At 36.8% G+C, this 18,917-nt stretch overlaps 1 protein-coding gene across 2 annotated transcripts in view; it reads right to left on the bottom strand.

Moving 5' to 3' along the window:
• LOC139963843 (coiled-coil domain-containing protein 180-like) overlaps positions 1–18,917 on the bottom strand; it is a 39,200-nt gene that overhangs the window by 505 nt on the left and 19,778 nt on the right. Inside the window, exons 12-31 of one of the 2 annotated variants that reach the window (XM_071965039.1) lie at positions 18,058–18,231; positions 15,631–15,746; positions 14,375–14,501; positions 12,903–13,067; positions 11,774–11,818; positions 10,987–11,261; positions 10,100–10,181; positions 9,488–9,762; positions 8,929–9,075; positions 8,373–8,549; positions 7,899–8,082; positions 7,113–7,366; positions 6,190–6,414; positions 5,558–5,635; positions 3,605–3,671; positions 3,249–3,393; positions 2,653–2,813; positions 2,072–2,209; positions 1,449–1,560; positions 545–789 (exon numbers count right to left, since the gene is read on the bottom strand). In XM_071965039.1, coding sequence (XP_071821140.1) covers positions 545–789; positions 1,449–1,560; positions 2,072–2,209; positions 2,653–2,813; positions 3,249–3,393; positions 3,605–3,671; positions 5,558–5,635; positions 6,190–6,414; positions 7,113–7,366; positions 7,899–8,082; positions 8,373–8,549; positions 8,929–9,075; positions 9,488–9,762; positions 10,100–10,181; positions 10,987–11,261; positions 11,774–11,818; positions 12,903–13,067; positions 14,375–14,501; positions 15,631–15,746; positions 18,058–18,231 — 3,192 coding nt within the window. The remainder of the gene's footprint in view (positions 1–544; positions 790–1,448; positions 1,561–2,071; positions 2,210–2,652; positions 2,814–3,248; positions 3,394–3,604; positions 3,672–5,557; positions 5,636–6,189; positions 6,415–7,112; positions 7,367–7,898; positions 8,083–8,372; positions 8,550–8,928; positions 9,076–9,487; positions 9,763–10,099; positions 10,182–10,986; positions 11,262–11,773; positions 11,819–12,902; positions 13,068–14,374; positions 14,502–15,630; positions 15,747–18,057; positions 18,232–18,917) is intronic. The other variant, XM_071965040.1, reaches the window with a different exon arrangement.

The raw sequence follows: 18,917 nt of genomic DNA on the forward strand, positions 1-18,917 counted from the left end.
ATGATAGTTAAAAAAGGAAAACTTTGTAGGTGTGCTGAGAGTTTGACAATCTCTTTTCACTTAAAAAAATAACAAAACAATTTTTACTTACCATCTATTTTGATTTAGTATTTTGTTAAAACAAATAATCAGTGCATATCATAGTTAACAGAAAAATATATATTCTGCAACAATTCAGGATATTAAACCAGATATATAAATAAAGTGTTCAATTCTAAGCATTTTCTATCAATGTTTATTGTTTTAATTGTCGAGCAATTATTACCAACTATTCTTTAAAAAAACAAGACATTGCTTCCTTATGTAAATGAATTAATTTTTCAGTGATGTGTTGGTTTTTCTGTGAAAGCATGAAGTGTTCATAATATCATTAAACTTGTTATTTGAGGGTTACAATCCACACACCATACAAGACAGTTATTCTTTAAGCATAGACTGGGAAGTAACTTGTCCAACCTTTGGAGCTTTTACACTGTTTGGGTTACAGATCATATCTAACAAATTCAATCGTAATGAATATTCAACAATGTCAAAAGTGACTCACATTGAAGGCACTATCCCTTGCATCTATTCCTGATTGGTGTGCAAGAGTGGTAGACCTCGTGGTGATTGCGCTCGTCAGGAGTGGTCGGGACGGTCGTTCACCAACCACCAGGGTGTCCCTTGCAAAACCTTGCCAAACCCTACTACCCCTTTGAATTAATGGTGCTCCTTCATCTGGGGTCAAGGAGAGGCCCGCTCTCTTGCGTCTGAGAAGAGCGCTGGTCTGTAATTTCTGGGGATCCACTCCTGAAAGGTGAAACCAACAACTTTCTTCAATACAATGTTTTGTTTATTGTTCCCCCCATTTGCGTTTTTTAATATTGATCGTACTAACAGCTTAGTTGTAGTTTTACATTAGTTTCGTAACGAGACCTAGTTAGTTTTCGATTAAACTCTCTTCATTCTGTTGGTCATTTCATTCCTGTTTCCTGATAGTTCTTGCAAAGTTGTAAGAGTTAGGTCCTGCTTTGCAAGTAATCCTGATTTCACACCATTTATGTGCTTTAGACAGTGCTTCTGTGTAGTTCGTAGGGTGTAATATTTCATACCTTCTCAGTTTTGGTCACAAAAGGGTTTCTGATTGATGAAATAGACACCTCTTTCCAGTTATGCTCAAATGATGTAATAAACATATTATAGATTTGTCAACATTTGAACAAATATTTGAAAGAAATGGATGATTTAGCAAACTGTAATTTACAAACTGAAGTTTTACCTTGGCTAGTTGGATATGAAACTCCATCAGTTAGTTTTGTTGAAGTGCCACACAATGGAATGACTTGTAAATGTTATGGTACACAATGATCAAGCTGTCACAAATTGTCATAATATTTCTAATAGTTTTTGAAAATAAAGCAAACATTTACTTCAAAGACAGAAGCACAAGGAATGAGCTGTCAACTTACGTCCGACTTCAACATCATCTACGACAATTTGTGCATCCATACTCTTAAGTAGGTCCTCGGTTACACAGGATAGCGCTTGGATCCACTCTTCACCTAACAGCACTGCAACTCTCTGCAGAATAAAATGTATTTGTAAATACAAGATAAGCATATAATCTGTAGCTATAACACAAATCAATCTTTACACTATCCAACATTGCATTCTAGCACAACACTACGCCTATTAAACTCAAATACTCAGTTAAACTGATTGCTGAGTAAATCTTTGCTTCAATTATGCTTGTTCAATTTTTATCTAAAGTGTCACTTTTACCTCAAGTTTGAGAGCCCTCTTCCCCCATACCAAAATATGTTTCCATGTTACACGATTCTGTTCAATGTAAAATAACCTTGATGGCTTCTTACACTTACAGTGACTATTAGGAAAATTCAATGCAATGAAATTGTCTGACAAAAGTCTATCCTTCACAATTTTGCAAAGACAAGTGAGCTATACATGTCAAAGGTTATATCCTTCCAAGACCGAGACCATTATTTTACCTATGCAATAGATGTACGGGGAAGGTGTCCTAATGGTGACCTGATTAGACCATATATATATATTCATTTTTCTGAATACTTACATTTAATTCTTTGACGTTGCCATGAACACCCTTCTCATATTCCTGTCTTCTATCCTCCTCTCGATCACACAGAGCTTTAAGGGTGGCAATATTCTGGGGGTGGCCTAAACTAGGCTTCAGAAGACCTTTATGCTGTGACTGTCAAGAGATTGAAACAGAAACAAAAGCGATAATGATCAACCAACTTGGACCTAACTTCAACTACAAATAAGACAAATGAAGATAAAGGAAAACAAAAAACAGATTCTACTGTTCCAGGCATGTAGTACAACACAACAACACATCATAAAAGTTGACAGGTTTTGAAATCCCAACAATTTTTCTATTGACAAGATATGCATAGATCCCAGGTGCGATTCCTCAGGGATTGCAGTTTTCCTCTTTATTGGTTTTAACCAGTTCACTGTTTACAGCAACACTCCCTGTAACATGTATTTCTGACCTTTCATTAACATTGGTAACTTTAACCATTCAATGGTCACAGTTGAACAAGTTCCCAACAAAACTACAGATATACACACCCCTCCCCCACCCCCACCCCTCTTGGCTTGCACCACTGGCTATTGCTTGGCTATACTGACCCTCTGTTTCTCCAGCTGGCCATACTTGTTGTAGAACTGTCTAGCCTGCTCTGAGAGTCTCTCCTGAAGTCTTTTAAGGTGAGCCTTGAGTACATCATCGATCACTAGAGGCGGAACCTCGGCGACTAACATCTCCAACTGCTCTAACTGCTCACGGAACTCTGTGATTGTAAACGGTATCCATCAAATAAAACCTTAACAACAACAAAAGTGAATACACTACAAACTGTATACAAACATGCGTCCATTCTGACCTTGGGTATCTCTCTCGGTCTAAGACATCTATGAGGCTATGACAATTTTTATGATCCTAAATAATGAGATAATTTACAATTTAAACAGTTTGATGTGTTTTCCATGAGCCAGTGTGACATCAAATATTGTTCTAATTTATACTAAAGAAAGTAATAATAAAGTTAACATTTGATATCTCTGTCACCAATCGAGCTACAAAGATGACTGGGAGCTGGCAGAATGTGTTGACACCTCTTGTTTTGTATTGTATAGTTTCCAAGCCTCAGACTTGGTCATCATTAAATGTTTACACCATATAAATGAATATGCATACTTTAACATCATGAATAAGCATACTTTACCTTGCAAGCACTGGTTATGATACTCTTCAGCCTGGTTGTAATAAGACTGTAGTTTACTGACTATCACATCTGCAGAGGTCTCAAAGCTGTCGTGAATCGCCTGTGGTCGAGTCACATGCCTGCTTCCCTTTTGCTTGTAGTAAAGCTGAACAATAAGTTGAGAATATCAAGAATACATTAAAGACAAGACCCAGCAGGTGTTAGTAGTAATTGCCAATCTGGTTATGGGTGAGAATTGATTTTTCCTCTTGTTGTATTTTACATGTCAAGTTTTAATACACATTATTATATCTTCCATTAAGTTCCAACATAAACATGACATAACAGTTGTATATATGGGTTGATCATCTACTTACATCAGCAGTAGAGAGAAGTCCATCCAGAGAATCTTGTAGAATCCTCTTAACAACAGCCATGAAGTGTCTGCAGAGAAAAAAAAAAAAAAACATGATGAAAAGGCTCCCTGTGGGGTAGGAGATGATACCAGGACAATGACAATAATATTCTCCCCACTGTACATCAACTTAAACAGCCCCCTTCTCCCAATCCCCCCCCCACCCATGCTAATAGACCTACACCATAGAAATTGAACTAGGAAGAATGCTGACACAGTGTTCTGCCGTATGTTTAAGCAGTGAAGCCTTGAAAAATGTGTGGGCGCTTTGCATTGTTCGACAAAAAGCCAGATCATTTGTATGTCTTCACACATATATTGTGCATTCGACTTTGGAACTGAATTTGAGTTTACCCGTTCTTTCGAAAGAGTGGGTGGAATTTTCACAACAGAGACATGTTATGGCAACCAGAGTGGTCACTACTATACTCCTGACTCAAGAACCAACTTTGAAAACTTTTTTTTCCCGCCTCTAACTTGAGCAAGTGGAGCGTTTTATGCATCTTTTATCGTCTGGAAAGTGTCATTTCCGATATCTGAGAGGCACATGGCAAACATTTTTCTTGCTTGTATTATTTTACTGCTCCACTCAGATAGTGTCATAGTTGTTCCTGGGAAATGCCATGAAAAAGAACCCGAACCCTCCCCCCCCCCCTGCCTTAACCTACTTTTGTGTAATACTTCCATATTAGTCTGTGCATGCAGTTTTCAGTTTAATGTTAATGTTGCAAAGTGGGTAGTAGTTTATGCAGGATAGCAGATCCCACCTTATGAAGTGAGAGTACAAAAAGATTGATGCGGAATGTTTACATTCAGTCAAAGTCATCAAAGGATGAGATGTTAGCACGAATAGTGGCTTGAGTGTGTCGTTTAGCCTACACACCTTTGTCCGAACGTGGTTATAGTGAATATCATTAGGCCTTAAAATCATAGTTGAATAAATGTAGGCAAATAGCCTATAAAGTTACTGTCCAGAACATACCTGGCTAGGCTGAGTAGGCTTTGGCCTACCTCAAACTTAGATTAATTGGATAGCCCTATATTGCTTATGCCCTTTTGCCACATTTACAGTGTTGGGAATATGTTGCAAATGAAGGATGTGTTTGAACATTTGTACAATTCTAGATATGTTAATAGACTGAAATATTCTAGGCTTAAGTTATGACCTAGGCTAACCTATGTTAGACTAAGGCCAAGGCTACGTACATAGGCCTAAGGAAGGCAAAGCCTATTTTCGTAGTATGAATTGTTAGTGATAAGCACAGGACATCATAAACGTCATCCCATGTTATTCTGGCATGTAGATCTATCGTTAGGGATACAGTTTTTAGTAAAATTAGGTGGTGATAATTGTTGTCATGTCATTCTTCCCACTTAAAATTTCTATGACCTACAAACATAGAGCAGAAATAACACTGCAATCACATTCTCCCTTCATTCCCCATCTTAAACAACCACCTCCTTCCCTGCTCCCTCCCCCTCTACCAATAGACCTACACATATAGAGCATAAATAACACTGCAATCACATTCTCCCTTCATTCCCCATCTTAAGCAACCCCCTCCTTCCCTGCTCCCTCCCCCTCTACCAATAGACCTACACATATAGAGCATAAATAACACTGCAATCACATTCTCCCTTCATTCCCCATCTTAAGCAACCCCCTCCTTCCCTGCTCCCTCCCCCTCTACCAATAGACCTACACATATAGAGCATAAATAACACTGCAATCACATCCTCTCCTCATTCCCCATCTTAAACAACCCCCTCCTTCCCTGCTCCCTCCCCCTCTACCAATAGACCTTCACACTTAGAGCCACAGAAATAACACTACAATCACATCCTCTTCTCAATCCCCATCTTAAGCAGCCCCCTCCTGCCCGCCCCCTTCTCCCTCTGCCAATATTAAACTCACTTGTCTCTTTCCAGTTTCTCACCAAAGATATAATACTTTGGATCAAACTTTAAGTTGGTATCTTTCTTTCGGATCATACTGTATAAACGAAACAGAAAAAATGGAGAAGAGATTGACCTAAAAACTAGTTGTTGACATGCAGACAAGCAATATATGCCTTCATCACCCAAAGGAATGATACAGGCACATCTCAACAATAAATGTCAGTTGTTATAAAAATGCTAGCAAATATTATGAAATAATCCCAAAATTCTTGCATGAACAGATAATCCTTCTCTCTTTGAAACTCTTTCATATCTTGAAATCCATTTCAATTATACAATGACATATGAATATACACATATGAATAAACACAACATGAATAAACACATATGAACACATATGAATAAACACATATGAACACATATGAATAAACACACTCTTGAACAAAACAGTAATTTTTTTTGTCTGAAATATAGACTATTGACTGAGGTCCCTGGCATGGAAGTAGGGTGAAGAACACTTAGCTAGCAGTACCAGAATGTTATTGTTCTTGGAAGGTTTGTAGTGTAACAGTACAAATGATAACAGAGTTCCTTCATATCTAAAAGCCAATAAAACTATCAATAACAATAGCTGAGGCTGGTTCTCACCCAGACCCACTCCTCTTGGTGGGGTTACTGTCTAGGCTGAGAGAGGTGCTCCGTTTCACCAACGGTCTCCTCTCTTTCTCTGATGTTCTTCCTGGTGTTCTCACTATAGCCTTGGCTCTGCTATCTTCTATCAGTAAAGATGCTGGATTAGTGCCTGTCCTGTTCCCTGACACTATCTGCTTATCGGAGTCATCGCAATCAGAAGAAGAAGGAACCTTCTGTGATCTAGAAAAGATCAACAGAGTATGAAATAATCAAAACTAACACTGGGATATTAAGAACTTACTAGCCCCCCCCCACCCCCCTCTCACCACTGGTCAATTCCCTTGTATTGTTAGTTGTGTAGTGTGGACAGTGTTGGATTGTTGCATCAAAATTCAGTATCAGCATACAAAAATGGATATTAGGTTTATTCTTTTTCATTTTTTTTTCCATTTATTTCCAGTATAAATATACATATTTATAAACAGGACATCAAAAGTGAGTACGTCATAAGGAAATGTTATTTTAAAATGTTACTGTACAAAAACAAAAATATATATATATATATATATATATATATATATATACAAAATGTACAAGTGCAGCTGTCTACAACTGGTTATACAATTGGTTATACCAAAATGTACAAGTGCAGCTGTCTACAACTGGTTATACAATTGGTTATACCAAAATGTACAAGTGCAGCTGTCTACAACTGGTTATACAATTGGTTATACCAATCAGTACAACTAGTCTTCAAATGACTATATCCTGACTATCTACTATATCTACTATATCTACTATGACTATATCTACTTCAAATGACTTTATTGTAAGTTGCGCTATATAACAACTGTTTATTATGATTATTATATCATTTTCCCTTTTGAAAATTGAATGAGAAGGGGTTGATTGGATAAATAATGCACCTTGATACTTACACAAGTATATTCTTGATCAGAAGCACTGCAGAGTCCTCCACTGGGACCTTACTCTTCTGTCCTGTAGAGATAATGACTACAGGTGCCTGACCTTGCACAGTCTGACCTTTGCCCTCTGTACTGAAACCGACTTTTGCGAGTGTTACAGCGTGGTGCTTGGATGCTGCTTTACGGCAATTTAGAACAGTTGCTCTACCTTCGAAAGCAGTGAAGATGGAAGGCAGGGATGCTAGCAACTGATCTGAAGTGATTTGCTGCAAATTAAATAGATAAAATCTCTTAAGGTTATTTTAAAGAGGTAATCTAATATTTAATTGTGCATGCTTTACATTTCAGTCCATTTCATTTATTTGTTTCTTCACAATATAAATACAGAGAAGTTAACTAAGTGACAAAACATATAAACAGCATGGAAAATTGTGAAAGGAAGCACTCCAAAAGACCCAGAGGGCTTGTCTAGTAGAGCGCTCCCATAAGTACATAGAGAGAACAATACAAGTAAACAGTAACACTTATATCCACCCACACATCAACCCAATACGTAAAACCCACCCACCCCACCCTCACCACCCACAATACATATATATACACATATGCATACATACACAATTGAATACAAATACACACACGCAAATATACACATATATATAAATATATGCATATACATTTTGTACTGTAGCTACAATTTTTAACTTTGTTCAGATCACTTACTTCATGTGATTCACATAATTTATACATGAGCATTTTTTCATGTTCAAAAATTATGCATTATTTGTCATGTTTTACCTCTTTATCTAGATTAGGTTGTTTGCAGGCATCCACCCTCCTCTCCAGGGTATTCAGGTGCCGCATCAGATCCTGGGCCTTGGAGTTACTCTCTGCAACCTCTCCCTTGATCTTAACCTGAGTGTTGGTCAACCATCTCGTTAACTTCTCGATGAATGTCAGGTCAAAGAGGTGATTCTTGAACCTGTTTAAGACAACAACAACAACAAAACCAACCTTCACAATATTTGACTAGTAAGTGGTCTACCTGGGCAGATAACCATACTAGTATAGATTCACTATAATATCTGACACACTGAAAGTAGTGTTGCCTAGGTTTCTCAAAATACAACAGAAAAGGTTTGGCAACAGCTCAAGAAAAGCCTTGCATATTACAACTTACAAAAAACTATCAATTTGTTATATAAACTGTTTTACTATTTGTTTAGTAATAATATAGTCAATATAGCATTTGCATTAGTAGAGCTTTATTACCTATCTTCAAATTTGTTTGCAATCTCAGTGGCCTGTTCAAGTCGTCTGGTTTCCATTCCCTCTAGGTCGGCCATCACAAAGCCCTCGGCAGAATCAATCTTATTGGCCAATTTCTCCAGTTTCTTCTTATGGGTGTCAACTTCCTCTGGGGAGAAGTTACCTCCATCGGAAAACAATCTGAAATCAAAAATGTTAACGCACATCAAAAGGAAATCATTTATTGTTTCAACAGTGTCTAGATACGGTACTAACCCAACTATCTTCAAAGGTTTAGTTTTCACTTTGACTCTCGGATGAAGCTTTTTATTTCTCATTACTGGATTTGATTTGTAAATAACTAAATAAGTAGGACAACTGACAAGGGAATTGTAAATATATTCAAGTCAATGATCGAGCAATGGATCGCAAAACGGTTTAAATTTGGTCCTGTTCTTAGCTATCCAGTGCAATGTATGTTCTTAATACCCTCATACATCGTACACAATTCTGATATTGAACACTTTTGTTGTTTTCTTCAATCACAGTTTAGAGAGGGAATAATTCTCTTGAAACTTACTTAAATGACTTGATAAACCTGGCATTAGACTCTCTCAGCATCTGGAGTGTCTGGTCTAGGTACTGTCTGAATTTCCTCAAAGACACTCGAATAACTTCCATGTGGGACTCGACCTTGGTGCTGACCTGCTGTGATAGTGAGAGGAGCCTGTTGAAAGATAAAAACATCATATATGAGAGATTCATTAACACACACAAACACACACATATATGTTAAATATCACAGTTAGAAGAGACAACCCATTATTAGATGAAGCCAACATCTATCCTGGATGCCCTGATATAGGTGTACTGTATGGGGTTTTTTGTATTCTACTAGCATACAACCACATCTTGTTCTATACTTATGTAATGTGACATTATATTTGTTCAGAATTCTGGGGATATTCATGTTGAGCCCCCTCCCCTCCCATGCTGGCATCAAGGGTAGATAACAATTACACTGGAAACTGGGGACATCTGGTCACCTAACCATATTATATAATAACATATGCCCCGGGGACATCTGGTCACCTTACCACACCATATATATACCATATGACCTGTTCCCAGATACCTACGTTGCTGATTTTGTAGCTGTTTCAAAGGAGCCTTCCATGAGGTCCACCTGTTTCTGGAATTTCTCTACCAGGACTTCATGTTCCTGCTGCATGGAGGTGAAGCCTGTCTTGATTTCATTCAGGGCTGTACTCACTCCCTTAGAGTGCTGTGTGACCCTGTCCTGGTGGAGAAGGAGCTCTGCCCCACGTACATTGTGGATGTCCTTCTCTATCCGCTGGCAACGTGGATTATGAAGATGCAGTCTTAGATCTAACTCACTATTCAGCTCCTCTAACTGTACATAGAGAGAATAAAATGGCAGTTACTGGCACTCCAACTGTGTAACAGGATGAGTAGCTGTATTACAATTAGCAAAACATGACAAACATTATCCAACCCAACATTCTCATTCTAATTTTCTGAGTGAACATGTGGTTTTGGATTCCAGAAACTCCCAGTATAACACATATATTACTGACATGGTCTTCCAACCCACAGACTGAAACTCTCAATAGAACACATATATTACTGACATGGTCTACCAACCCACAGACTGAAACTCTCAATAAAACACATATCTTACTGACATGGTCTACCAACCCACAGCTATGAAAGATGATATTAAACCATACCTTGGCTGCCACAACACTGTTTGCACTCATTTTTGCCTGTTGGGTCCAATCTTCCAAATGATTCAAGAACTCAATGCGCAATCTGAAAATGAACCAGTGTTAAGTACACTTTAATGAAAAATAATGAAATTTTCTTTTTCATATTTCACAACAATGGTAAGAATTACTTTCTATAAACTACAAAAAAACACTATTTAATAGATGCCAGACTATGTGTCCTCTAACATTAAACACACACAATATTTATATAAACTGTCAAACAGCTGCCCAAAACATCTATCGATACTTAAAAGAACATGAACAGTCTGCCCAGTGACAAGTATAACTGAGGAATGAGACTTCTATTAAGGGATTACTGCAGTAATGTTAGCACAACTATCAGTTGGAAGTAAAACAAAGAAATACAAAGTCTAAATGTTTAGAAAAAATTTACCCCCTCCTCTGCCAAGAAAATATGCTGAACTTTTGGAAAAGCATCTAAGTAAATTTTCTAACTTCAGATTTCATTTTCCATTTATGATCACTTACACCAGGGTTTCCCTAATTTTATCCCCCCACGAACCCTGTCAGAGTTGTCCACGAACCCCCAACTTTTCAAGACACAATCTGAGTCATTATTATACTATAATACGCATAACAGCCTGTGTCTGTTTCATAATTCAGTTATTTATCACATGCACGGTACGGTACTACTATAGCAACATATGCGAAAAGAGTTTGTCGATATGTACGACTTTTGTACATTACTAAATTATATGATATATCAGATTTAGTTCAACAAAAAGTACTCTAGTTTTGACTTTCAGAAACGTCTCATGAACCCCCTGGGATGGACTCATGCACCCCCTGGGGGTTCATGCACCCCAGTTAGGGAACCCCTGACTTACACTTTTCTAAGGTCCTGAAACAAAGACTCTGGAATGATGACATTCTTGATGTAGTCTGCTACCTCATCCTCCCCCGTCTCCTGACCCTCGGTCATGAATGCCGCATCGCCAGTCCTCTCAGAGTCCCCTTCTGCTAAGCCCTGTTCCCCTGCTACAGTCAGCACATAGAAGGTAGTACCCTTAGAGGTAGACAGGACCTCCTTGACTGCCATAGGTACAGGACTAGGGACGGAGGAGAGGGAGGACTCTCGGCCTGTCACACTCACATTAACACTCTGCATAGAGAAACATTTAACAAATCATTTACAACAGACATGTTAAGCGATCAAATAACATTTATCTTAATATAGAACTCATAAATTATACAAACGTTACTTTTGTAGATATAGTTTCTGTTCATGGCACTGCTATGGAGATTGAAAATATAAGAGTCACATGAGTGGAATAAGTGCTTTTGCAAACTGGTGGAAACTTGGTTGAGAAGGGTTGAGAAACAGATTCTCCATCATGTGGGTTAAGTGATGAAAAGAAACTGAACATACATATCCACCTTTACTATATTGAGGGGATCGCTTTGTTGAAATTTAGTGTCATCTGATGTTGAGAGAGAGAGAGAGTAAAATTTTATAGTCACTTGAAACAGATGATAAAAAGGGTGGATAGAATATCTGCATACTGTTAATAGGACTGATGAAGGAAGAATGCTGTCTTGACTTTAAGGAAAAGTTAGCTGAAGCCTGTATGAGAGGTTTTTAAATGGAATGGTGAGTTAAAAGGCAACACTTACTCTGCGGTAAGCAGTCTTCCATTTATGCTTCATTTGAATGGTGCTCTAAGGTGCAAGGGTGAGTAGGTAAAGATGATAATGAGCGGTGTAGAGGAACATGACAGAGAGAGAGAGAAGATGATATGATAAACATGCAAAGGTGAGTATGGCTGCTACATAGGATTTACATATATATATTTATTTTTTATCATCAGGATTTACATAGATATTAGGAAGTGTAAGCTCAGAGGTTAACGCCGGTGCCTTTCATCATAAGGTCCCGAGTTTGAGTCACTCCAAGATTAATATATGTTATCCAGTTACAGAGTTGTTGACAATTGACAATTCATAATCATGGACGTTAAAATATGAATCTAAGAGACTGACTTCGGTCAGTTTGCGGCTTTAATAAGCCAATGATGGCTTCTTCGCGAGTTCCTGCTTGCAGGAGGATATAAAATACATACAATACAAAAGTCACAGACAGATGTACATTTACAAGTTACAAAGCAATAATTCCATTATTCTCTCCAACCCCAACCCAACTTTGCAAAACATCTCAGCATACATAAGAAATCTACAGAGGTCAAATATTCTAATAAGTAGCCATAGTATTATAGCATCAAGAAAACATGGTTTTAAAGAGCACATAGAACAATGTGTAATTTGTAAACGACAGTCATTACACAAGCATTACCATGGTGATATTGTGTGTGGGTTACTGTCAAACCTAGTGTATCTATGCTTGATGTTAGATGGTATCCCCCCCCTGTTGTGCAAACCTATCATTCTATAATGTTAAATAATGTTAAATAAGGAAAACTACATAGCAGATGCTGACACACTTATGACACAGATGCAACAGAGTCCAAATTCCACACATTACTTGCTTTTGCTTCCAACAAACAGATTATCCTAAAGAAAAGTAAAGGCACTGAAAGATAAATGATGATACTATTCAAATTAATACTGATCCAACCTGCATGTGCTATGTGCCAGTTGTATGTAATGGTGCATGATTTTTGGATGCGATCTTGTTTCAGACTTTCATATCCTCAAAAAATATGTCAGATTTATTCTCAGCACTGATGTTTCAGAAGAACATGACTCACTGCGGCTTGAAAGTTGCAAAGGAAAATAAAGAACTTACAGATCCGGTTGAATGTACGCTGGGTGGTCTGTTGGGCCCATCATGATCCCCGGGGTGGGGAGATGTGTGTGGTTGGGGTGTTCTCCTTTTAACTTTCTTCTGTTTTGTTTTGTTGTTCTCGTCCTTCTTGTCACCGACTGTCCCTTTACCTTGCTTTTGTCGCTCCTACATGCACAATCAGATGGAAACGATGAGAAACAATAAATCAAGATTTCTTTTTTGCCAACGGAAAAGATTGTTCATCCCTTTCAGTAACACCTTACCATTTTCACTTATGATCTTCCATGATCATCTGCCAATCATATTCGCTTTTCAATGCAAATTACACATTGTTTAATTACAGTTTGAAGATGTTGCAAGACTGTTGTCGCAAGACCATTGTTATATGAGGACAGTAAGGCCCCTCCCCTCTCCATTAAAATACAATACGGCATGTGACTCTGTAGGTGTCAGCAGATATAATACATTAGCATAATTAATCCATTTCACTCTTCAGTTAATTCACTGTTACATACTATATCCCACTACATACTGTACTAGTCCACACCCTCGCGCTGTTAATTAACAAACACTACATATTCTGGGTTATATATGATATTCTCCTAACTTAATATCATCTTTATGAAGTACTTAGCATTTGTTCTAAAAGGGCATAGGCAAGGAAAGAAGATTAGTGTTAGTTAAAGAGGAAAGACCTTCCCAAAATAATTTCCAGTTCAGTCATTGATTTTGTGTAATAACTTTTTCTGTATTAAAAAAGACAGTGTAGATTCACTGAAGGATGTCATGTTTTTCAGAGGATTCTCTAATATTTATTTGCATAGAGTAGGTTTAAGATTCTGGTAGTTTGTTGAGAAAGCCACCAGATATTTTATTCCAATGAATCCAGCTACTAATATATACGAACATACCCCTCTATTAACAAAATACACACAGCTTCCATTAACGGAACTTCCGGCAAGGCAATTGGTAACTTACTATAAAGATGTCTCTTAGAATAGAGTTAATATAAATAATATAACGCTAAATCACAAAAAGTATCAAAGTGCTTAACAAATCACAAAAACGATAAAAAAGGAAATAAATACAGTGAAAGCAAATAATAACCTTAACAAAATAATCCTAAAATACCAACACAAAAAAAAAGAGTAAACAAGAATAAGAGGTTATTAAAAATACAACAGGAGGTTAATAACAAAAAAAAAACAATAGGAGGTTATAAAAGTACAATAAGAGGTTATAACAAACAAGATATAATTTAAAGTTTCGTCATGCCAATTGATGAGGGTGACACCCAATTAAACACTACACAAACAGCATTACAAACAGTTTTCAACATGTTTCATATGAGACATGCCTTTTGCTTGTCCTCATCGCTTGAACATCTTTCCTCCTTATACACGGATTTGACCTAATCTAACATATGAATACTTCCACAGAAAACAAAAACATAAGAAATTTATTCTTCTTACGGAGGGATGTATGCGATCGACTTCATAGAATTTACAGACCGCTGCATCGTAACGCAAGACTTCAGTCTGTACACTGTCTGGGTACGCTTGGACGATATTCTGCTGATCGATGTGAAAATGGTCATAGCTAAAACGAAAAAGGAAAACAAAAAAGATTGAAGCTTTTCAAAACCTACAAAAATTTACACAACCACTGAAATGTAGTATACATAAGTGTTTGGATCAAACTTGACAATTACTTCTTCTATTCTTGCTGCTGGGAAAGTAACACTATCTTCTCTTTGCCATGATATTTATCTATGATATGAGTTTTAAGGTTAGAACCCCAACTTCATTAATTCACAATAATATACAATGCAGTGTAATGAAGTTCAACAGTTTGTTCCATTCTAGGCTTCAGAATCAATTAGCGTGGCCGGTATTTACTAACCTGGCTGTGCGTAGCCTATACTGTATACCTGGGTGCCATGCTATGACATATGGATGCTAGAAGTAGATTTTACACCCCATCAGAACCAAGACACCTGCAGGGGGAAGGCCTCTAAAATTCCAGCTATTTACTGGCTCAATGCCAGTGGATTTTAGGGTTGCCAGTAGCAAAAAAAAAGGCACAGGGCTATTCTCTGCACAGTAGTCATAAAGACCAACACATGCAGCTAACAAAAACAAACATGAAATTTAGCTTATAAGGAACGAGACAAAACAATCAAACTAATATCAAATCGACCACAAAACTGAAAGTTAGATAATTTTTAGCAGAAATGTCGGTATTGATCAATTACGCCTTCATCGATATATTATCTGTCTCTTTTGCTTCTTCTTTATCTTCCAGAATCTCCTACAACATTGAGATTGTTCTAATTACATTTTTTATGTTTCTCCTTGTTTGTCTGGTCTTCTGGTCACCCTGCCTCTCTTAACACTCCTTGTTAAATGCCTCTTATTTTCTTTGCAGAGCTGAAGCAGTCTGTATGCGTGTATGTATGTATGTATTTTAGATCCTCCTGCAAGCAGGAATTCGCGAAGAAGCCATTATTGGCTTATCAAAGCCGCTAGCTGACCAAAGTCAGTCTCTTAGATTCATATTTAACGTCCATGATTATAAATTGTCAATTGTCAACAACTCTGTAACTGGACAACATACATTGATCTTGGAGTGACTCAAACTCGGGACCTTATGATTGAAAGGCACCGGCGTTAACCACTGAGCTATATATATGTCCTTTAAAAATCTGCACTATTAATTTAATATCTACCTTTCCTTGATGCTGTCCAGTAAATCCACAGCTTTTTCTAACGATTTTTGAAGTGATTCTTTGCTGCTCTCTTGCCTCAGCCTATCTAGAACAATGTCAAGGTTGGCTTCCATTTGCTAAAGGAATAATAATCATAATAATAATAATCATAATAAATTACATTTATATAGCGCTTAATACAGAGTTTTAAAGCACTCCACAAAGTAGGAAAGAGACAAAGGAAACCAAGGAAAAAAATAAACTAGAAATCAAACAGAAATGTTTTAAGTTGTCTCTTGAAAATGCGAAGGGAGGGAGAGTCAAAAACGTGAAATGGGAGTTCATTCCAAAGAGAGGGCGCAGCGACAGAAAAGGCACGATTGCCATAACGAGTGCAGGTACGTGGACCAGGAGTTAATTGCAAATGCGTATGATAGGAGGAGCGAAGCGTAACTGTAGTTGACCGACTCAAAAGGAAGAAATAAGAATTTTAAAAATGAAAAAGGTGACACAACACTCTAAAGAATGAGAGGTAACACTCCAATATTTAATTGATGCAACACTACTATTTTGAACACGAGAAAAACACTTCTTTCCAAAAGAAGAATCCTCTGTTGTTATGTGATCACCAAAGATTTGGTGTTATCCCATAACTAATAAAAATTTAACCTTCTAGCTATGTAGTGATGCTTATAAATAAATTAATGTAATGCTTACAAATAAAATGAAAGTCACAGAATACTTGTTTCCTTTACGAAAAGCTTCAATTGTAACATCATCACCAAAGTGTGTTTTTCTGTTAATCCCAAAGCTTAACTTTCAAACTCAATTTCACTTTGGGCTTTGACTAAAATCTGTACAAAAAACATGGTGACCAATAAAATAACATCATACATGAAGATTTTGGAATTTATTTATGTGGGAGTTTTGAATGTTTAAATGGTGCAGTGATTAAAGATGCAACTTTGCACCTACCAGAGCAATCAACCTATGCTACATTTATTATATGAATACATGGTGTGTTCAAATATTTTCGGATTAGTTAAAAGTAGCGTTGCGTCTAGTTCTGATCAAATCCATTGGTGTGATTACAAATACTGCTCTGAGGAGTCTAAAGCATTTTAAAAATGTATTTGATAAAAATAAATCGTAAAAACTATATTGTAAGCATGTTGTAACTTCACCTGCCCCCAAAACATGTAATGCTACTTCTATGAATGGTTTTAGACCAATTAAGCTTTGCAGCATTCTTTTCAATTGCATGCAGAAAATATTTTTTGGGTTTTCCGATAGCTGACAATATTTTAAATAGTAATCATAAATAAACAATATTTTATGTTTAATCCCATAGCTAACAATGTTTGAGCACCTCCCTAACTTATAATGCTTATACATAAATAAACATAACACAATACTACATTTCCAAGAGAAGAATCTTCAGTTGTTACATGATCACCAAGGTTTTTTTTAATCCCATAGCTATAATATTTTCTAGATAATTAGTAGTGCTTTTTCTCTAGCTATCAATTGACTATGACATAGGCTGGGAAGTGAACAATGAAACAATTCAATCATGTTTCCTATTGGATAAGAAATAACATTTCAAAGAATACTTCCAATTCTTCTTCTTCTTTTGGAACAGAGGGAACTAAAGGAGCTACTAGGACTACTAAATGATCAACTGAAAGGCAAACAATGCAGGCATATCACTTGCAAGCAAGACTATCCCCACCAGACTTTGACTACAGAACATATGGAAGCATTTGCTATATAAACAGCCTGTTTTCGGAGAATTAATTGTTGTTGTATATGCACAGGAAGCATTGCAGTTTTCACTCTCCGAAATTGCTGTGAGAGCACTGCCACTGTGCTGTGTTCATATTAGCTGCGTAAAGGAGGACTTCACAAATTTCTTACAAAGCTTTTGATTTGCTGGTGAAAAGTATGAGCCTTAATATTGACCTATCAAGTCAAATTTTATATCACTAGAGAGAAGAGTCAACGAACTTTTCTTTGGCATAGGAAAGAAATTGGTTATGCAATCACACCCCCAGCAAGCACGATGTACTGTAAGCATTGAGAGATAGGGACATTTTGAAGAGGTTCACTGCTTTCCGAAGTGGTTTTTACTTTTCAGATTAAAAAGTACGGGGTTAAGTTCACACGCATAAGAAATAACGACACATCATTGTAAAGAGGACACAATATTCTTCAAAATGACATAAGAAAGAGTTTTCTGAGTGCTATACTTTGAAAGTTATGAAAAGAGTTAGCGCGAAATGTGCTTATTTTGTAGCGATATTTGCTGCGTAATGGGGTGTTTTGTGCGGAGTTCTGCAAGGATTTCATATGCAAATAACTAACAACCAAATCAAGAGGAAATCTAGGAAACAACTAAATACTTAAACTGCCATGGGTTGAGAAATAGAAACAACTCCTTATTCTCACCTGATTAACATTGTCGTGATTATGCCTGCATTCCTCGAGTTTCTCCTGCAACTCTCTTTCTCTCTTGGCCAAGTTGATTTCGTGTACGTCCCACAGATGGGCTGCACCCTGAGCATACTTGAAGAGGGACCTTAACTTATGAGCTGTTGTCTCGGCCAGATTTTCCAACGATTTCTGTGGATACAACAAAGAATGAAAACTACTGTCAGCTTGTTCCAATTTGTCAAACAATTTCAGCAAGGACTCAATATAGTACTCAATATATAGGTACTCAATATATAGGTACTCAATATATATTGTATATATATATTATATACTATATATATATTGTATATATAGTACTTAATATATATTGTACTCAATATAGTACTCAATATATATTGTATATATATATATTATATTATATATATATATATGTATTGTATCTATATAATACTCAATACATATTGTACTCAATATATAAGTATTCAATATATAGGAAACTAGCAATTGCTCAAACTAAGACACTCTCTGACAAGATGACAGACAAACATGAGCATTAATAGGAATATTAATAATTAAATGAGTACTGATTGTGATCATATTTATCTGCCAGATACTACTACAGAATAGTCACAATGCAAACTTGCCACTTTCTATCCCGAGAAGATTTAGAGTGGTATGTATGTAACTTTTCACAAAAAATTGGTTATTTCGAACTTGGAATCAACCATGGAAGTTGTGACTAGCCTATTGCTTGTGGAATAGTAAAAGGATAATGAAAACTCCAGAAGATCATTACAATTTTTGGAGACTTTTTTTTTTATTCTCTTTAGACAGGTACCAGCTTCATTGAATTTTGAAGAGGAAAAAAACTTCTG

The sequence above is a fragment of the Apostichopus japonicus genome, chromosome 22 (genome assembly GCF_037975245.1).
Source record: "Apostichopus japonicus isolate 1M-3 chromosome 22, ASM3797524v1, whole genome shotgun sequence".
Lineage (NCBI taxonomy): Eukaryota > Metazoa > Echinodermata > Holothuroidea > Aspidochirotida > Stichopodidae > Apostichopus > Apostichopus japonicus.